Consider the following 18,346-nt stretch of genomic DNA (forward strand, 5'->3'; position numbering starts at 1 on the left):
TATTTGTCTTCTACAACACTGGTTAGGCCCAACCAAAATCAGCACATACCACTAGCAACCTCTTTTCTGACCAAGGTGTCCTTTACTGTATACTGTCACAAGGTTCTAGCTATTGCTCAGCAGCATACAAGAGCAAAATTGGTAAAGAAATTAAATATATATCATGTAATAATCGACCACCACACAACTTTTGAGGAAAATATGAGCCCTCAACTTGAACCTTTCCTATACATACACTGTTGCAGCATTTAAACATTTAATCCCTTCGGCATAAATAAGCATAAACAGTACTAAGGAAACAAATAAAGATTCAGAAGTTGCAATCCATCACTAGCAAGGCCAAGAGAAAGGAAGAATACAAATAATTATCATTCTGGATAAACAAAAGGTAGGTATCAAAGCATACATATGAACGCCAAAATTAGCAACTTTAAATTTACATGGATGTCTCAACTCTCAACTGTCTTGCAGTATTTATCTATCAGGTCAAAAGTATGAGACTGATGAATACATACAAGCACTGGTAATTATATCACCTAATTCGAGTAGTAGCCAAGATGCTAACTTCTCCAGATGGAATTCTTGTTGAATGTCCTGAGTACCCCATCAAGCAACGCTTTCAATACTTGTTAGTCAGTGCTGGCGACTCTGAGTAACAGGGAACATATGAATTGAACGCATAGGCATCTCTGACAGTGCGGACAGCACACACTTCCTTAGTGTCCAAATCATAAGATATCAGTTTATCATTCCAATCGCTAAAGATGATAATATCACGATCAGGATGAATGGCGACCACAGTGTAGTCGATTCCAGCTTGGCAACTCTTCTCCCCAAACAGGTGCAAGAAGCTCACACGGTGCTTGAGGACAAATTCTTGTGTATCACCGACCTTAAGAACCCAGATGGACAGTTCATAGTCCACATCATCATCCTCACTACCTTCTGTATGCCCATTATCAGACCGTTCAGAAGGGGCATCGGTATTTTGATAATGTTCAGGTTCCTCATGGTTGACATAATGCAGAAGCCCTTGGGACTGACCAACAAAATCAGACAGTATACTGCACCCCTCTTTGTGCGTCTGGAAAGGCACAGGCATGAAACTCCTTGTCTTCCCTTCCATATCTACGGCAAGGATGTGATCCCCTTCTAAGACATGGCGGCCCTCTCCTACTGTCTCACAGACCAGATATAGCATGCCGTCGATGACAGTGCTCTTCCTCTCAGGCACTAGGACACAGTTCCGATAGCGCCATCCTTCACACGGGGCTTGCTTTTCTTCTAGGGTCCAGGCACTTTCACTCTGAGTCCATGCCCCGGTTTCCGACGAATAGATCTGCACCGACGTTACGCCGGTGAACTCCTCGTTCGTGAACTGAACCAGGCTGAAGTGCAAGGATACATTCGGGCTGAAAATCAAATAAGCAGACAACCCGTTGCACGGCGGCGGAGTCCAGTCGACGTCAGCAGGCACGGCCAGCCATTGCTTCGTCGCAGGATTGCACACGACGTAGCTAGGCGTCGAGTCTAACCTATAGCCGCCACGGTCGAGGAGGAGGAGCCCGTGGCTGGTGTCCATGAGCCTAGTGCCATCCTCAGGGACAGCGCAGGGCAGGTTCCTGAGGAAGGAGAAGAAGGGGTCCACGAGGGGCAATGACCTCCCCGACAGGTCCACGAATACCACGCAACCATGGCGGCGAAGGCTATCTCCGTCCCCGTCGCGATCGCGGTGGTGGTGGTGGAGGATTTCGTAGAATAAACCCTCAAGAGTCTGGGGGAGCTTACAGCGGTGGATGGGGTTGGAGATGAGATCGCGCCAGGCCCTAGAGACGCACTTGAAGCGGCAGAGGGACCTGAAGGGGACGCGGTAGAGGACCTCCAGAAGAGGATCATCGGGGAGCCCGGCCACCACAGGGGGGTAGTCGTCCATGCCGCCGGGAAAGGGAGCGGCGCCGCAATAAGCTGCGAATCGGAGGTGCCTGATCTGTTAGGGGATGCACACGGGAAGGACCGAGATCTGGGAGGGCAGTAGCGTACCGGCTGGATTAGACTAGACGATCGACGGCGCCGCCGGTCGCCGGAGTAGCAGACCAGCAGCTCCGGCCGCCGCGCGTGCGCGAGAGCGAGATGTTCACCACCGGGTGCGGCGATGCGGGCGCCCAAGATGCTCGGCGGATGGAAGCTGCGGCCGAGGAGGAAGAGGAACCAGAATTGCTTTCATGGGGAATTTGGGAGGAACGGAGAGGCAACAAGAGCCCTGGCACCGCTCATGCTTGCCTGGAGTTTGCAGTTTGCAGTTTGCACTCACGCGGGGTTTGCCAGTGGAGACTGGAGTGGAGGCAAGAAGTAGATAGCTCGCGTGCGCGGGACGGGAGGGCCCTTCCCCAGCACCGTTGATTTTTTCCCCACATTGAGATTTGTGTCTTTGTAGGTTAGCGTTGGTAGAGAGAGAAAGAATTAGCCCTTGCATTGAAGTACAACTGTACAAGTAAAACCAGGAGATAGAGAGAACCTTGGCCTATTTGAGGAGAATGACTAAATTAGTGGTCACAGTAGTTTTAACTACAGCTCGAACTAGTTCACAAAGTTTTGGTTGTCCATTCAAATCCTTAAACTCTCCTCTATTCGAACCGGCCCTCCGATGATATGAAACTCCACATGCATGCCCGGATTACATGGCATTATGTTACCAACGCTAAGCAAAATGTCCTCTTGCCCTTGTGTGTTTATAGGAGGAAATTAAAGAGACAAAAAAGGGAGGTGTAGGCGCGTGACTTGAGTTTGCAACCCGTCATCTCCATAAGCCTAGCACGAAAGCCCTTTTTTTCTTTCTTGTTTTCCTAGTACATAAGGGCAAAGGGGACATTTCTCTTATCGTGGATGTTGTGGCTTACACGTGCAACTCCATATCATCTAGGAACAGAATTTGACCAGAGGGAGATTAAGTACCCAGAAAAGACAACTTAAACTCTATGGAGAGAATTGAGCTTTGAATGAAATTTTAGGGTTGCAAAAGATCAGGGAGTTGCATAGATCTAAGAGCATTATGCTCTTGGATACCTATAACGGGCTCCCCCCCTCGAGCATGGCTAAATCATATTTTAGACTCGGCACCTAGCTACGTCGTGTGCAACTGTACCACTGAGCAAGGGGTACTGGATATGCCGAATTCTGACTGGACTCTGCCTCCAAATCAACAAAATATCATTCTAGCTATATATGATTTTCAGACTGGTTGTATCTTGGAACTAGAACTTGGTTCAGTTCATGAATGACGTGTTCATACCATAACATTGGAGCACATCTACTCATCATGAAAGTTGGCACCAAACTTATGACGAAAGTGCCTTGACTAGGGATGGCATTGGTCGATCCTTGGATCCATTGAACTTCAACCTCATCAACTATATATTTTAAAAAGTTTGACTTGAAACTTTAAAATAGTTAGCTAAGTTGATCTATAAATCCACTCCATATTCAATCAGGACCGTAGAAGAAAGACAAGTCCCATAGAAAGGATAGAGTTATAATAAATGTTTGCAGAGTAAGATGCGGAGAATAGTACCATTATTGATGGATGTTGTATCCGACCTGTAATTCAGTAGAAGATGGTGATCTCTTCGATGAAGATCACATTATAAGGTCGATGTGGATAGGAGGACATGAAAATCATCCTATGCAATTTCATCTGCACAAAGGCTAGTGTAGTGAAGGCATCTGCATTACATCAATATCAGTATTGAGGAATCACACTGTTGAGAATAGAAATACTTACTTTTGGATATGTTGAAGAAAATTTCTCCCACCTGACATTAGCCTCCTCACCACCGTCGCATGAGCCGATTAGCATCAATTTACCTATGGGAGAGAGAAAGATTGCAGATCTGTCACAGCCGTCGACCTTTTCTCAAACCTACCTTCTCATGACTGCCCCAAATCTAGCTAAGAGAAGAGGAATGACATATATACCTATTGTCATTGATGGATCCAGGATAAATCTTGGATTGGGTGGGTGGGGGGCGCAGATCCATAGGTCCAGTAGCGGTAGAGCCCCTCCAGATCCATTGCTGGATATGCCCTGCCTAGTGCTATCTTGGGCGATGTCGACTTGGGCCCTCAATCAGTGACAACTCGCTCTTCACCAGTGATGATGCCTAGCCAAGGGCCACCTTCTCCATATTGTTGCTCCAAGGAACATTCTCCCTATAGTCATCCTCTTCACCGCCCTTGCAATTTTCATCGCCGATGAGAGTCAGATCTAGATATGGAGAAAGGGATCGGAGGAGTGTCAGATTTGGCTAGGATTTTTTTTTGCATCCTCGCCAATTCAAGCATACCTCCTTTTGTGTGCAACCGCTAGATCCAATCATGGTAGAAAGAAGGGATGCTAGATCCGCCATCACCTTGGCCTACGACGGTTGTCCCTCTATCAACAACGACTTGCCCTCATAAAGTGACGTGGAGGTGGAGCTCCCTCGGGACACCACCATGATGGCAAGAGATGAAGGAATACGACCATGAAGGGCTCCCCATCGGCTCGTTGGAGGACGACCACCGGGGATTGGGGGCGATGGTTCAACGGCGGTAGGAGATCGAGCCGATGGCCAAGGTGGAGATGGCAGATGAGGATGGGGGCTATGCGGCGGCGGCGCTGTGGTTTGTTGTGTAAATAGGCAAAGTTGGCTAACCCTAGCCGCACAGCTTTTATACGTGTGCAGGGATAGTGTCCCCCCTTCCGTGCTGGCTGAAGGGTCACAATGGCCTAGGCCCATGGGCCACAATAGCCTAGGTCCAAGTTGGCTCTCCGATGTGTTTTACCTAGGTCCAATTTGGCTCTCCGATGTGTTTTACCATCACGAGGAATTTATTTCTCTATGTGTATCATCAATTTCACTACGATGACCGACATTTAATACATAATTTCCCTTTTGGTTTGGCCATAATCCTTCGAAAAAATTCACTCACTAGGATATTCTGGTTTCGAAGAAGTCACCAACAAATGCACATTCTATTTCAGCCCTATATGCATCACATCCATGGAAAAAAGAATGTATAAACATGCCACTTTAGAGTTTTATGCCTTGTGATTGTGGATATATTTGGTTGAGAAGGTTTGCGGATCCATGTCAGAAAACAACAACATTACAAACTCACTTTAATAAAAAGCAGAAAACAACCTGAGGTGGCTTATCCCCTATGTAAAGGTAATGTCAGGCTACCTCCCTTCCCTTGCTCATGTATCAAGAAACTGCCAACAAAAAAAGTATTTCTACCAACTATATAGAATTATCTTGCCACCGCATATTACAAACTTCCAATAAAATGAATCAGCAAATGTCATAATTGACTCAATGCCATGTCATCCATGCTTATCTGGACTCCAGCAGTTTGTTGCTAAATGTCAAAACCTTGTTCCAAAACAGCTGTTAGTCCATCACTCCACAATGTCGAGAACTATCAAATTAGAGGACTACACATCATAATTCATATTGTTGTTCATGGCAACAACTACTAATTTATGAACCTGGAAGAAGAAGAAGGAATGACTAAATGAGAACAAAATACACGTTATAAGTGTTGTATTGAGCAGGTTAATACAACTTCAGTTTTGTACACATAGGAGAGGCGACACCTAAAAAACCCAACACAAAGTAATTTTGCTGTCCGTGTTGCATTATGCTGCCTGAGACAGTTCAACTTCATAGCAGTAGCATCATCAAGAACAGTTTGGAACAACGAAACTGAAATCTAAGATACAAAACACTGTCGCATGGTAGTTTAGCTTGGCAACAATCAGTTTTCCTCCCAGCAATTTCACACCAGCATCTCTAAGAGAGTCTATCACGGCCTTGACCTTGCCATGGTACTTCTGGTCTCTTGACATGGATACAGATACTGCAGGGATGCCCTTAAACCAGCAAGCGCTCACCAAGCAGCTTTCCAATCTTTGCTGCCGCAGCAACATCCCGCGTTGACTCCATGCTTGGCCTCAGGAGTTTCTCCTGAGAGCTTGCAGAACATGTGACTGTGGTTGATGGGGTGTGGATGACCTGAGCACTCACAAAATTATTTGTGAAATTCATCTTTAGAATATAGGGCTTCAGAAACTTGGTGATTGCAGGAGCCCTAGCTGGTGGAGGGGTAACCATATTATCTAATCTAGCTGACCTGAACAAGCCCAGAAACAAGATAACATAATTAACTAAAGCACTGATATCAAGTGCTAAAACTTCAAGGTGGTCAAGGGAAAATGAGCAAATAACATAGAATTGTATCTTGTGAATTATAAATGATAAATCCAGGATGTTTGGATGGTGGCTGGGGATTGGACCACCAACATTTAATGGTTCTTATTAGTGGTTGTTCAGAACTTCACTAATAAGAGCGCTCCAAAATTCCAGCAATTATAAGTAATCAAGGACAAGGAACCGAAAATAAACAATCATAAATCAGCTAGAAATGAGGTTAAGAAAGATGGAGTGTAGGATTTGCTGCCAATAAGACAATGGGAGCAATCGCAAGTTAGTGTTCCAACTATATCATATAGCATGAATGGACCACCAACATTTAATGGTTCTTGTAACTGTAGGGAAAGCATGTGATATTATACATCATACTTCACATTTAGGATAAGAAACTTCAATTGTGCACATAAGTAGTTTAGTTTGTAGTATTAAAGCTACTGCCATGCTTGATTTTCTATCATGTAATTACACTGATACCACATGTTACATCACACAGTGATAATATGATTGCCTTATCTTCCAAAAGCCATTCAAGTGTTTACAAAAAAAAAAAGATGGGCCCAAATTTGGCTTTGTCATCCTATAGCTGTTAATCAACCAATCAGGCCTTAACATAAATTATTTGAACAAGGTGACATACTTCAGAGTCTCAGCTTCTTAGAAACTAATGACTCAGGTGAATAAATACTAGACATCATCGACATAGACGGAGTTATAACTGAACAATCATCTTATGATGGAAAGCCAAATCCATTCTATGTGGTTGCTGACAGCAGAGTGTTGTCCTGTCAATTGTCATTTAAGCCTTAATCCACTTAAGATGTAAGCAATCAAATAACAGAAGCAAAACAAATAAGCAAGAGTTTTTTTACAAAAGAAAACAATAACAGAAGCAGCACCTGATCCACTTAAGATGGTTGCTAACAGTGGATATCGTTGTCTTGTCATTTGAGGCTTGCAGAACTCGCTTACAATACCACAAGCAGGAAATGACAAATTTACTTTGGGAAGATTGTATCGGGTAGGCATCTTTCTTTTGAATGCTACCTTTCTTTTCTTCCATTGCACAAACAGTTCGACATGGACATCCGCTGATTGCTACGTTATAGATGGATTACCATATAATGTGACATCAATTGTTTACAGTAGCGCAAGCATAATAATTTTATATATAACAATAAACCACTTCTGTTCAGTTCAAACAAAGAAAACGGGTGAACAAAAATTTTTGATGCATAAACAACTAAGGACCAACACATATTAGCACTTATAGCATGGAAAAACAACAAACTTGTTATTCAATCTGCTTTTAGGGAGATGCAGACATCTGATAATATATCCAATACAAAAGAACCTCTTAGCTGAAGCTAAAGCGCATTTCACTGCATTTGTGTGTGCAAGGTCCAGGAATTGATACTGTTCCAGACTGAAACGAACCTGATTCCCCCGAAAAGATTACAGTAAATAAGCAAGAGCAGTTTCCAAAAGAAAACGTAACAACTGCTACCTTTTCACATTTAAAAATAAACAGTAAAGCGTGGCATGACATGGGTTCGGGCTTGGGAAGCACCTCCATAGCAATTCTATCAGCTTCGTTTTATTTGAACAGTCCATTCACTACATTTTTTTCATCTCCGTTCTTCTGTGTACTCTTGGGTTGGTAGGCAGCCGGACTTTTTAAACTGAGAAGCTTCAGAGAGAACATGAACAGCCGTGTTTAGTTCCAACGCAAAAATTTTTTGCGTTGGAATCTTACTAATTTGAAGTACTAAATGAAGTCTATTTACAAAATTTTTTGCACACGAGACGAATCTAATGATGCTAATTAATTCAGGATTAATTCATAATTAGCTGATGATTACGGTAGCATCACTATTGCAAATCATGGATTAAGTAGGCTCATTAGATTCGTCTCGCGATTTACAGCCCATCTATGCAAAAAGTTTTGTAAATAGACTTCATTTAGTACTCCATGCATGTGTCAAAACATTCGATGTGACATTTTTTTTGCGTTTACGGGGTTTACGGGTAAAGATCTAAACAAGGCTAAATCGTTTAGGGACAGGGCATTTTTGTCACAACTCAGGACCGCAGGCTACGTACTGGAAGGAATGTTTGTTCCAACATTGGGCGGTGCTTCGATCCACTATGACAAACCCTTGTCAGCGGCGCCGGGGGCAATCGCCGGCGTGAAACCCTAGTGCAGCAGAGAGAGATAGAGGGAGGAAGTGTACCGGGGCGCAGTCGTCGCTTCCTGCTCCCGGCAGCCGAGGAGCTCGGCGAGGGCGGCGGCTCGCAGTCGCCTGCCGTGTGCCGTCGGCCGCCGCCGTCGCCGCAAGTGACAGCCCTGAATTGCGATTGGCGCTGAAATGAGGAGAGGAAGCTATTCACTGGGGTAAAATACAATTGTTCCAAATGGCTGTGCCCTATAGAACCATCGTGGAAATTTGAATGAGTACAGGGGCCTAATTGCTAAAAAAACGGACGGTCACGAAGGTACCTGGAGCCAGACACCCCGGATCCGACGCTCCGCTAACGAAAAGCGAAGGGAGCGAGCAACGCGCGGCGGCGGCGGCGGCGGCGGCAGCGAGAGCAGACGAAAGGAAGGATGCAGGCGCTGGCAAGGGCGTCGTGGGGTATCGCGGCGGCGGTGCGGCCGTCGGCGATGGAGGCGGGGCACGCCGGGCAGCTGCAGCAGGTCCGGGGCATCGTGGTGCAGGTGAGGGACGGGAACCTGGACCGGGCGCTGTCGATCATGGAGCGCAAGATGCGGTCCAGCGGCATGGAGCGCCTCATCCGGGCGCGCACCCACCACCACGTCAAGGACTCGGAGAAGCGCGTGCTAGCCCGCAAGGCGCTCATGCAGCGCGTCGGCTCCCAGGAACTCGGCAAGAAGCTCCGCGAGATCCTCATCAAGAAGATCAGGTCAGTGCCACCCCCTCCCCACCAGTACTCACGCCATTCATTCCTGTACCCTGTTGCTTGCGTGTTCTTGCGGGTTACTTTTTTGATCCGACTTCTAGTCGGCGGCTGTGTCGCTGTGAGGAATCGGGGTGGCTATTGTTGGTGCTCGCCAGGCGCTCGACGAAATGACTGCTGGAGTTTTAGTTGTGTGCTGGTGAAATTAGGTGGAATTTGCAAGTAACGGAATCGCTTAGGTTATGCTAATGAGAATTTGATGAGGTGCTCGTGTGAGAACCTGAACTAGAGACGCAACACGTGTGTAGTATATGGAGACGCAACACGTGTGTAGTATGGAGACGCAACACATATTTGTAGTATGGCACAAGCTATGAGCACCAGGGAGTTTCATATGCTGTAAACCTTTTGATGGTAGCAGTAGCAAATTGTGCGAAAAGAGATATCACAGTATTGGTAATTTTTGTGCCATATGGATATGGTGCAACAACTATCTATTTACAGAGTTAGAACACTAACCTGTGATTGCTCCCATTGTCTTATTGGCACCAAATCCTACTCTCCATCTTTGTTAACCTCATTTCTAGTTGATTTAGGATTGTTTATTTTCAGTTCCTTGTCCTTGATGAGTTATAATTGCTGGAATTTTTTAGTGCTCTTATTACTGAAGTTCTGAACAATCACTATTGTGAATGTAGAGAGAATGTCTATGTAGGAGAATTTTTAATAAATAGTATGTTAGTGTACAGATGCTGCCCTTCATCAAAGATATACAGATGTGATATGCAGACTGCTCACATCAGCATTTGGGAAATATAGAATCTATGACCCTCAAGTTTATGATCCAGTAATGCAACTGATAGTATTTGGGTAAATCTTGAAAAGGAAAGGTATGGATTGGTTTATGCACTTACGGATACATTTATATGAAGGCTGATTCATAGATTGTAAATTACTCGATCCCGAAATTAACTCTATATATTTCATGTCAGTTAACAGGGTTATTCTAAGGGAAGTTCCTTGGTCTGTCTATGTTTTTCATCTGCTGTAATGTTTCGTTAGGAGTATTAAATCAACTCTACTGATGATGTGTGTGTAGTATATATCTCCTTGTACACAGCCTGAAATACATTGCAAAAGTTCATTGTTCTGTCTATGTTTTGCATCTGCTGTAATGTTTCATTAGGAGTATTAAATCAACTCTACTGATGATGTGTGTGTAGTATATATATCCTTGTGCACAGCCTGAAATACATTGCAAATTGCATGGAACATATGCCATCTAATTTATGTCAGGCAGCCACTCATTTTTCCACAATATAAGAAGATGTGCCAAAAAGGAAAAAGAAAGAAATATCATGATAGTGATAATCTCAAAACAAGGTTTATATAGTGTCTAAAACTTATTCTTGGAGCCAGCTCCGACAATGAACTGTGATGCCTGGACTATGTAAGTTGATGGATGCTGTCATGACTATTGATGTGATTGCAGATTTTACAAGTATGTGGTGTTATTATATGCTGTTTATACATGATTTAATGACTCCTATGAGATGGTAATTGTGATATAATTTCGAGCAAAGAAGTGATGTAGATTTGATTATGGCTGTATGAATGGTTCATTGAATAATTAACATACAGACATCATTACTCCTGGACTTTTTCATCAATCATTAATTCGTTATAGAGCGAATTTCAGAAAACCATGCTTTGCTGTCATTGTTGTAGAACGGTCATATGTTTTGGCTTATCTTACATCAGGTTCAATGGTCATGTTGTTTCACAAGTTTCCACACTTAAACCAAATCCCAGTTATCACACTATTGGACCTTCAGTATCAATTTTTCATTCATTTTAACTAGTTGACAAATATTAGCTTCTACGGTAGTGGAATTGCAGGTAGCACTGGCATGTCTGTTCAGGTTAGATTTTGTTAGAGTGGGGTTTGTGAAACTATATCACAACAAAATATGGGTCATGTGTCACAAGTCAAGAAACCAGAATTTTCTGACAATATTACAAATTTGCTCATTGCAACCTTTCAAGTCTGAATTACTATAGATGTTCTTGTTAAATTGACCGGTATGAAAAGTCTGCGCTGCCAGCTACCGAGAAATCCATTTTTTTCTTAAAAAAAGGTAGAATTGAAGGGTAGAATCTGAGACTGGTAAACGTCCTTTCATTTGATTGTCAAAACAAGCAGGTTTGTTAATTGTTCATTGAAGGGTAGAATCTGAGACTGGTAAACGTCCTTTCATTTGATTGTCAAAACAAGCAGGTTTGTTAATTGTTCCTGAATGAATTATTGTCTCCTTATTCATCAGTAAATTATTGCTCTGTGCAGGGGCCAGTGAGGGCATATCTAGCAATCAGCAGTCGGCAGTTTACTAGTAGTATTACCGTACGGGTGCTCCATGTTGAACATGTAATCGGTGGCCAATGATGGATATGTTTGGAGTGGCTTGATAATCCCCCCTCATCGGCAATCTTGAGAGAGAAAGCTTTTGTTGTATTGCATCAGGGACAAATTGATGATTTTGAAAAAAATTGACGAATTGATGTTTTCGTTCAAAATGACAAATTGATGCTGCTGTTGATGAATTTTTTTACATACTTAATATCTGTATTTTTTTGTTAAATTTTGGTATCTAATTTACCTATGGATTGAACTGCTGTTAGGGCTAACTTGGTTGCCAGCAAAGATGTTCTAATACCACGCAATATGTCATCTATAGCAGTGAGTAATGGCATGCAGCATGCTTCAACCGTGGCAGAAGGAAGAAAACCCCTGCCGAGCGAATGAAGAAAACGAGCCTACGAGGGTGAGAAGGAGAATTCTTGGGTGCTCTAGGGTATTCCTATTTCCTAGCACATGTGATGGAAATCATCCAATCGCACCACGCCAATCCTCCACTGCCGCCACCACTAATAATCACCTCCGACCCAAGCTCGCTAGCCTAATCTTTAGTCCGCTGGATGTTAAGTCACCGCCCCCACCCGCGACGCGCCGTCGCCGACCGCAACCTACCAACGCCGTTGGTCTTCCAAATCCAGCTCGCCGGGGAAGATAAACAGTAGAACTGCGACGTTGCGAGCTCTAATAGTACATGTGATGAATAGATTTTCCTGAATTCTCAGCCACGTGAAGCATAAGAAGAATTAACCAGCTTCTTCTTTTACAATTCTACACGTACTCGACAGTCTACACCAAGGTTTCTATATAAAGGCGCGCATCAGACAAGACAATGCCCTGTGCAGAGAACTGTACTTCCCATGCTCGGAAAATCTTCGGGGGTGGGGGGGGGGGGTCATCTTAGGAAAAATCGGTGGGCTGTGGGCCACCACCCGCAATCGACGCGAAACATTCACCGTGTTCGGCAGGCTGGAGTTGGAGTGATGTGAGAGAAAAATACTGTTATCTGGTTGGTGGCTGGAGGCTGGAGCTGGAGTGATGTGAGAAAGAAACACTGTAGAGGCTGGAGGCTGGAAACCAGCCGAACGCAGTGATTTTTTTTTGAAAGCAGAAACAGATTTATTTTTCTGCCGTCTTTTTCCGAGTCAGTTCCAGCGTTCCAGGGCACAAGCCCCCTTTGCGGCGATCGCCGGGGAGCGAGGAGGGGAGGAAGCGATGGATGCGGCGCCGGGCGTGAAGCCGAGGCGGGAGCCGCCTCCCGTCCCTCCCAACTACGTCAGCCTCCGGCGCCTCCAGGAGCTCCGCCTCAAGGAGAAGGAGGAGCAGGAGAGGCGGCGGCGGGAGGAGGAGGAGGCCGCGGCTAGGCAGGAGGCGGAGAGGCGGCGGCGGGAGGAGGAGGAGGCTGCGGCTAGGCGGGAGGCGGAGAGGGCCGCCGCGATTAAGCGGGAGGCGGCGCTGAAGGTGGAGGCGAAGGGCCGCGCCGTCTCGCGGGAGGCCTCCGGCGGGTCCAAGGAGAGGCATCGCCGCGGCGGGCAGGTGCAAGGGCAGGGGAACCAGTCGGTTGCCGTGGCGCATATAGTCCCGGCCACGGCTCCGTGGCCGATGGGGCGCCGGCAAGGCGCGGGCGGGAAGAACGAAGCGGCGATAGGAGGCGTCCATGGCGAGAAGGGGCCGGACGATGCCCCCCATGGTGGAGGCACGCACCGGGTGAAGGGGAAGTGGAAGGGAAAGGGGAAGGAGAAGCTGGCCGAAGCGCTTCCTGCTTCATCGCGAGGAGGCAAGCCGGAGAACAAAAGTGAATCCAAGGCGAAGGGGAAGGGTCCCGGAGATCAGGCCGCGGAATCGAGCTCCAGTGACGGGCCAGGCGAGCCGGCCGACGCAGCCATCTTGCCCTCACGAGGCCGATTCCGGCGCGGGAGACCGACGGGCGCTGGTGGCCGCAGCGCAGAGACGTGCGCGGGAATCGCGCCGGAGAAGGCGGCCGGCCCGCCGCCGCCGCCAGGCGCCAAGTCGGACGACATGGGGAAGCTGAAACCCTCGGCTCCCAGGCGCGCAGACGTGATGTCTGGCAGCAGCGATTCGCCGGACGGGATGAAGGCGGCTCCGGCCCAGGCGCCGCCCCCCTCTGCCGCCGACGGCAGCAGCAAACCGACGAGCGGCGGCGAGCTCCGCGAGACCACGGAGGAAAAGCCCAGGGGCCTAGTGGAAGGGCAGCGCCGGCGGCAGGTGGTGGATGTTCATGCCGTGGCTGAGCTGAACCCACGGGGTGCGAGGTGTTCCGCTAGGCCCTGGCGCGGCCGAGGCAATGAGGCCACAGAGCAGCACGGGCGAGTTTGGGTGCCAAAGGCGGCGGCGACCGGATCATCTGCCGGCGCCGGGCTTTGAAATTGCCGGAGTAGATGAATAATTGGGCTGCGACTGAATGCTTGGAGCTTGGGGTGAATTCCACTGCTGATGGGATTATCTGGGAAAAGAATCGAAGTGTTGTTCTTGTTCCTCAATCTATTTGGCGACACGGCATTTGTGTTCTGCTTCAAATAGAGGCTCTGCTGGGGGGGGGGGGGGGGGGGGGGGGCACTAGTGACTGAATTATTGCAAAATCTCCCCTTGGTTGATGGCAGCAATAGCATTCTAGTCTCCCAGAAAGTACAATACTTCGATATCCAAAATGCTTTATAAGCAAAACTTCTAGCTCCCTCTCAACTGCTTGCAAAGGGATATTTACATTGGCTCTGTTGCCCTGAATTAATGTTCAAATTCTACTTTCCATCAATCACATAGAACTTCATCTTCCTCCTCTCTGCATCCTAAAACGAGGGGAAGTACTTGCTCAGGCCATAAGGCAGAGCGTAGAACTCCTCGCTCCTAGAGTCATGCCTGTAGGACTTGAACTTCTCCCACCAGTGCCAACCCCTGTCCTTCCTCACACTAGCTTCCCAGTACAGGTGGGTGCAGTCCAGGAGGTAGGCGAGTATGGCTGCCACGGTCGCTGGCGAGGAGAAGATGACGTTGACTATCACATTGAACTGCAATATCAAGATGAGAAAGTGATCAGAGCATGAAGAGTAGAGGAATTTGTTTGTCGCAATCATGTTAAGTGCGCCTACCGCAACCGAATGGGTGTGAACTGGCCCGAAGCCAAAGAACATCTCATAGACTCGGAAGTACTGTGGAATGGACAGTCCTAGGAACAAGGAGATGCTGAGGATGAACTTTGTTCTCAGGGTGTTGAGGTTGCAGTACTGAAGTAGGGAGATGCCTGCACCAACTGTGTCAAGCAGAAAGCAAAGTTCAGATCAACAAAACGTGATATCAAAACTCCAGAGTACATAGTATCACGGAGGTAAAAGTAAAACTGATATGGGCTGGGACCATAAGACTAACCTGAATAAGCAAAGAGGACACAGTACAGTGCAGAGAAAAGTGGCAATGGAATAGATGCAAGAAGTGCCCCAAATTTCCCTGCAGCTCATATGAGTCAGGCAAAGTCACAACCATGAAACATTGAAGACTGATAGCACTACAAATTTCAGAGAATGAGATAGCCTACCAAACAATGAGAAGAAAATCATGAACAAGGCTGAGATCTTTATAACTCGTCGGCTTCCAACTCGCGTCAATGCCAGCAGACCTGCATTCTCACTTTGGAATCAAAGAAGACAGGTTACTTCAAAATTTTCAGCTTGAACTGGTTCGCTAACTGAGAAATGAGAATATCAGCAGATGAAGGGTAGAGTGCATTACACTGAAGCTGCTGTGCCTGTCAATGTACCACACATCCCGTCCAGTATGATGGATATGCCCTGATATATTTTGGAAGTAGCATTCCAGTTAGTGTAATCCTTGTAAAATACAGTCAGAGAAGAAACTGAACATTTTTTGGTTCGTGTTTTTACCTCCCAACCGATTCCACGAGAGAACACTGAAGGTGGGCAGAATGTTGCGCCTGAGTATCTTGACACCACGATCAAGGTACCGGTGGACTGCGAGGAAAATGCTCGGCATTTGAGTAAAATCAAGGTATTCTTAAGGACCCATTGATCGGTCTTAGAACAAGCAAAAGTTACTGTTGAAGATTCCCAATTATTTTTTTCATGATCTTATATGCTTAACTATTCTGCTTGATCTTGCCAATGTTTACTGAACATAAGCTTCAGAGATGAAATGCTGTATTGACCAGGATGTGCGTGCCTTGTTGCTGAAAATAAAAGAACTCGATAACATGATGATTGCATAAAGAGCAGACCTCAACCAGCGACACAAAAGCAGCAGCCATCATGGCCAAGCAATCCTGGAAGAAGAAAATCGGGTACCCCCACTGGAACGGGTACGGAAACCTGACCCTGCTCGGAGCAGAACACACGGTCGAACACATCATCAGCTCGGAGCACAGCAACCCAGAAGCAAAACCAAGCAGAACACACCTACCAGGGTGAGCCCTGGATGATCCCGGAACGATCGGTGCGGCAGCTGAACTGCGTCACGGGGCCCCTCTCGTTGTAGGCGCCGGCCGCCGTCAGGATCTCGGCGTAGACCCACACGATCACGATGGTCACCAGCACGGCGCACCGCCCGAACACGAAGCTCCCCTTCACGAAGAAATGGGCGGCGTACTGCGAGGGCGAAAAAAAACTAGCCGTCAGATACTGCTGATGTAATGCCGCCATGGCGGCGTACGGTGCGGTGGTCTAGTCTGGTACCTCTGCGAAGAGCACCAGGAGAACAAGGGCGGGGAGACCCACCTCGATGCATTTAGCGACCTGCAGGGAAGAAGAATCGAGACGGATTAGCGGGCTGCACCGGCGAGAGAGGAGGAGATTACCCTGCCGTGCCGACGAGCTCACCCCGGGGAAGGTGAAGTAGAAGAGGCCCAGCCCCGAGAGCGTCACGAAGGGGGCCGCCGCCAGGGGGCTCAGGAACCTGGCACGCACGGCGGCGCGGCGACGGCGACAGCGTCAGTACAAGAGCAAGCAAGAACACAGAGGCGACATGGACGGAGGGAGTGGCGAGGGAGGACTGAGGAGTGAGGAGTCGTAGCAGGACCTTATGAAGACTCTCCAGATGCCGAAGAAGCCGATGACGACCTGAAAGACTCCGGCGATGATCAGCGAGCCCTGGAGCGACCTCATCGTGAACACGAACCTCTGAAGGGAGACACGGACGGCGTCGAGCCGTCGTCGATCAGGATCAGGGTCAGATCAGTCACGCTCTGCAGAAAAACAGAGGGTGGATGGTACGGCGGTGCGGCACTGACCTCGAGAGGGTCGATGATTATCAGGTATCGCGGGCTGACGGCGATGGCGGCGATCGCGTAGATGTAGGCGTAGGAGCCGGCCATCACCGCGGGGAGCCGCGTGCCGAAGTGGACCTGCAGGAGCGTGTTGATCCCGGCGAGGAAGACGATGGTCTGGATCACGATCGCCTTCTCAGCCTGCGCGCGTCGTCCACCGCTCGTCAGCGCTCGTCGATCACCAAGCAAACGGGAGGGGGGAAGGCCGGAGAGAGTGAGGCGGTGGGCTTACATGGCCGCCGCCCATGAGCGGGACGAGGATGGTGGCGATGAGGACGGAGGTGCCGAGCATGACCAGGTAGTGCTGGAAGGCCACAAACACCGTCGTCACTGCAACAGAAGCAGCAACCGGGATCAGAGCGAGCTCACCGCCGTCGCTTGCAGCGACCAGATCAGATCAGGATAAATGAAAGCAGGTGGTGTACGCCATGGCGGGGGGCTGGTGATGCAGTAGTCGACGCCGCCGAACTGCTCCTTGACGGGGTGCGGCACCAGGTCCTCGGCCTTGACGGGGGACATGGCGGCCGCCGGCCTAGCCTAGCCTAGCTGGCTACCTACCTCCTCGCCGCGCGAGGAGGACGGAGGGAGGGAGAGGGGCGGCGAGGCTTGCAGTGAAGCGGTCGGAGGAAGAAACGCAGGGGCGCGGCTCCGTTTATGTAGCTCGCGCCCCTCGCGCTTCCGCCGCCGGCTTTCAGGTGCACTGGACGTCTGCAGCCTCAATTACAGTAGTTTTCACGTTTCACAGCTCGCATCACAGGAGGTCTTAATCGTCAGGGGGCAAGTTTGGTTTTCAGTTCAGCTGTTTTCAATTAAAAAAATAAAATAAAAGGAAAAGATGGTCCCACGCGATCTTGCTGTTGAGCGTGTCAGTGACTCAAAAACATCTTCTCTCTTAAATAAAGTACGTAAGAGAAATTGAATCGGTCCATGGATCTATGAACGGCGTAGCCAACAGTGGAATTATTAGGTGGCTTCACCTATTGCGTACCAATTGGCATGGATCTTTTTTAGTCTGCAATGTACTAGAGTAATTTATATTTCCTCTTCCATGCTTGAATTTTGAGCTTTGCGATCTTCATCAATGTTTCCATCCAACAATTCTCCTCCATTCTAGCTACTTCATCTAGTTTTTCATTCCTCTAACCGTCTTCTTCCTTCAGCCATGGCGTCCAAAGCCAGTCCTGACGTCCCCGACCCGCCTTTCTCATCCCCTCTCTGGTGGTCCCATCTCCGCTGTCACGCTAACTAGACAGAGCGAGTTTATCCCATCATAGCCCTCACCACTAGCTAGATCAGTTATTCGACTTCATGTTTCGCTACATTACATTCTAATCGTCACGAGTTCCGTTGGATTTTTAGTTCAATTGTTTTCCGATTAAAAAAAAAAAAGAAAGGTGGCCCCACGCGATCTAGCCGTTGGGCGGTCTTGTGACTTAGAGTGATGTATGTCATGTAACTGGATCGACTGTGGATCCC

At 47.7% G+C, this 18,346-nt stretch overlaps 4 protein-coding genes, 1 non-coding gene and 1 pseudogene across 5 annotated transcripts; 2 read left to right on the plus strand and 4 right to left on the minus strand.

The window, feature by feature from the left end:
• Positions 1-619: 619 nt before the first annotated feature.
• LOC120647703 lies at positions 620-1,933 on the minus strand. Its single transcript, XM_039924563.1, has one exon. It carries the CDS (start codon positions 1,931-1,933, stop codon positions 620-622), a length of 1,314 nt encoding a protein of 437 aa, XP_039780497.1.
• Positions 1,934-5,546: 3,613 nt separating this feature from the next.
• LOC120650110 lies at positions 5,547-8,041 on the minus strand (annotated as a pseudogene).
• LOC120653095 lies at positions 7,181-7,297 on the minus strand. The gene has a single exon (XR_005666780.1). It is a non-coding gene; the product is annotated as a small nucleolar RNA snoR104 (small nucleolar RNA).
• Positions 8,042-8,707: 666 nt separating the features above from the next.
• LOC120650111 lies at positions 8,708-11,780 on the plus strand. The gene is made up of 2 exons (XM_039927133.1): positions 8,708-9,173; positions 11,512-11,780. Exons 1-2 carry the CDS (start codon positions 8,857-8,859, stop codon positions 11,519-11,521), a joined length of 327 nt encoding a protein of 108 aa, XP_039783067.1. The 5' UTR covers positions 8,708-8,856; the 3' UTR covers positions 11,522-11,780.
• Positions 11,781-12,694: 914 nt separating this feature from the next.
• On the plus strand, positions 12,695-14,347 carry LOC120650113 (eukaryotic translation initiation factor 3 subunit A-like). The gene has a single exon (XM_039927135.1). It carries the CDS (start codon positions 12,796-12,798, stop codon positions 13,963-13,965), a length of 1,170 nt encoding a protein of 389 aa, XP_039783069.1. The 5' UTR covers positions 12,695-12,795; the 3' UTR covers positions 13,966-14,347.
• Positions 14,166-17,501, minus strand: LOC120650112 (nucleobase-ascorbate transporter LPE1-like). The gene is made up of 14 exons (XM_039927134.1): positions 17,296-17,501; positions 17,103-17,200; positions 16,835-17,011; positions 16,624-16,724; positions 16,425-16,500; positions 16,281-16,340; positions 16,009-16,193; positions 15,827-15,923; positions 15,477-15,563; positions 15,325-15,383; positions 15,131-15,222; positions 14,965-15,042; positions 14,688-14,848; positions 14,166-14,606 (listed from the first exon to the last, which is right to left on the minus strand). Exons 1-14 carry the CDS (start codon positions 17,387-17,389, stop codon positions 14,388-14,390), a joined length of 1,584 nt encoding a protein of 527 aa, XP_039783068.1. The 5' UTR covers positions 17,390-17,501; the 3' UTR covers positions 14,166-14,387.
• Between the last annotated feature and the right edge of the window lie 845 nt (positions 17,502-18,346).

The sequence above is a fragment of the Panicum virgatum genome, chromosome 9K (assembly GCF_016808335.1).
Source record: "Panicum virgatum strain AP13 chromosome 9K, P.virgatum_v5, whole genome shotgun sequence".
Classification (NCBI taxonomy): domain Eukaryota; kingdom Viridiplantae; phylum Streptophyta; class Magnoliopsida; order Poales; family Poaceae; genus Panicum; species Panicum virgatum.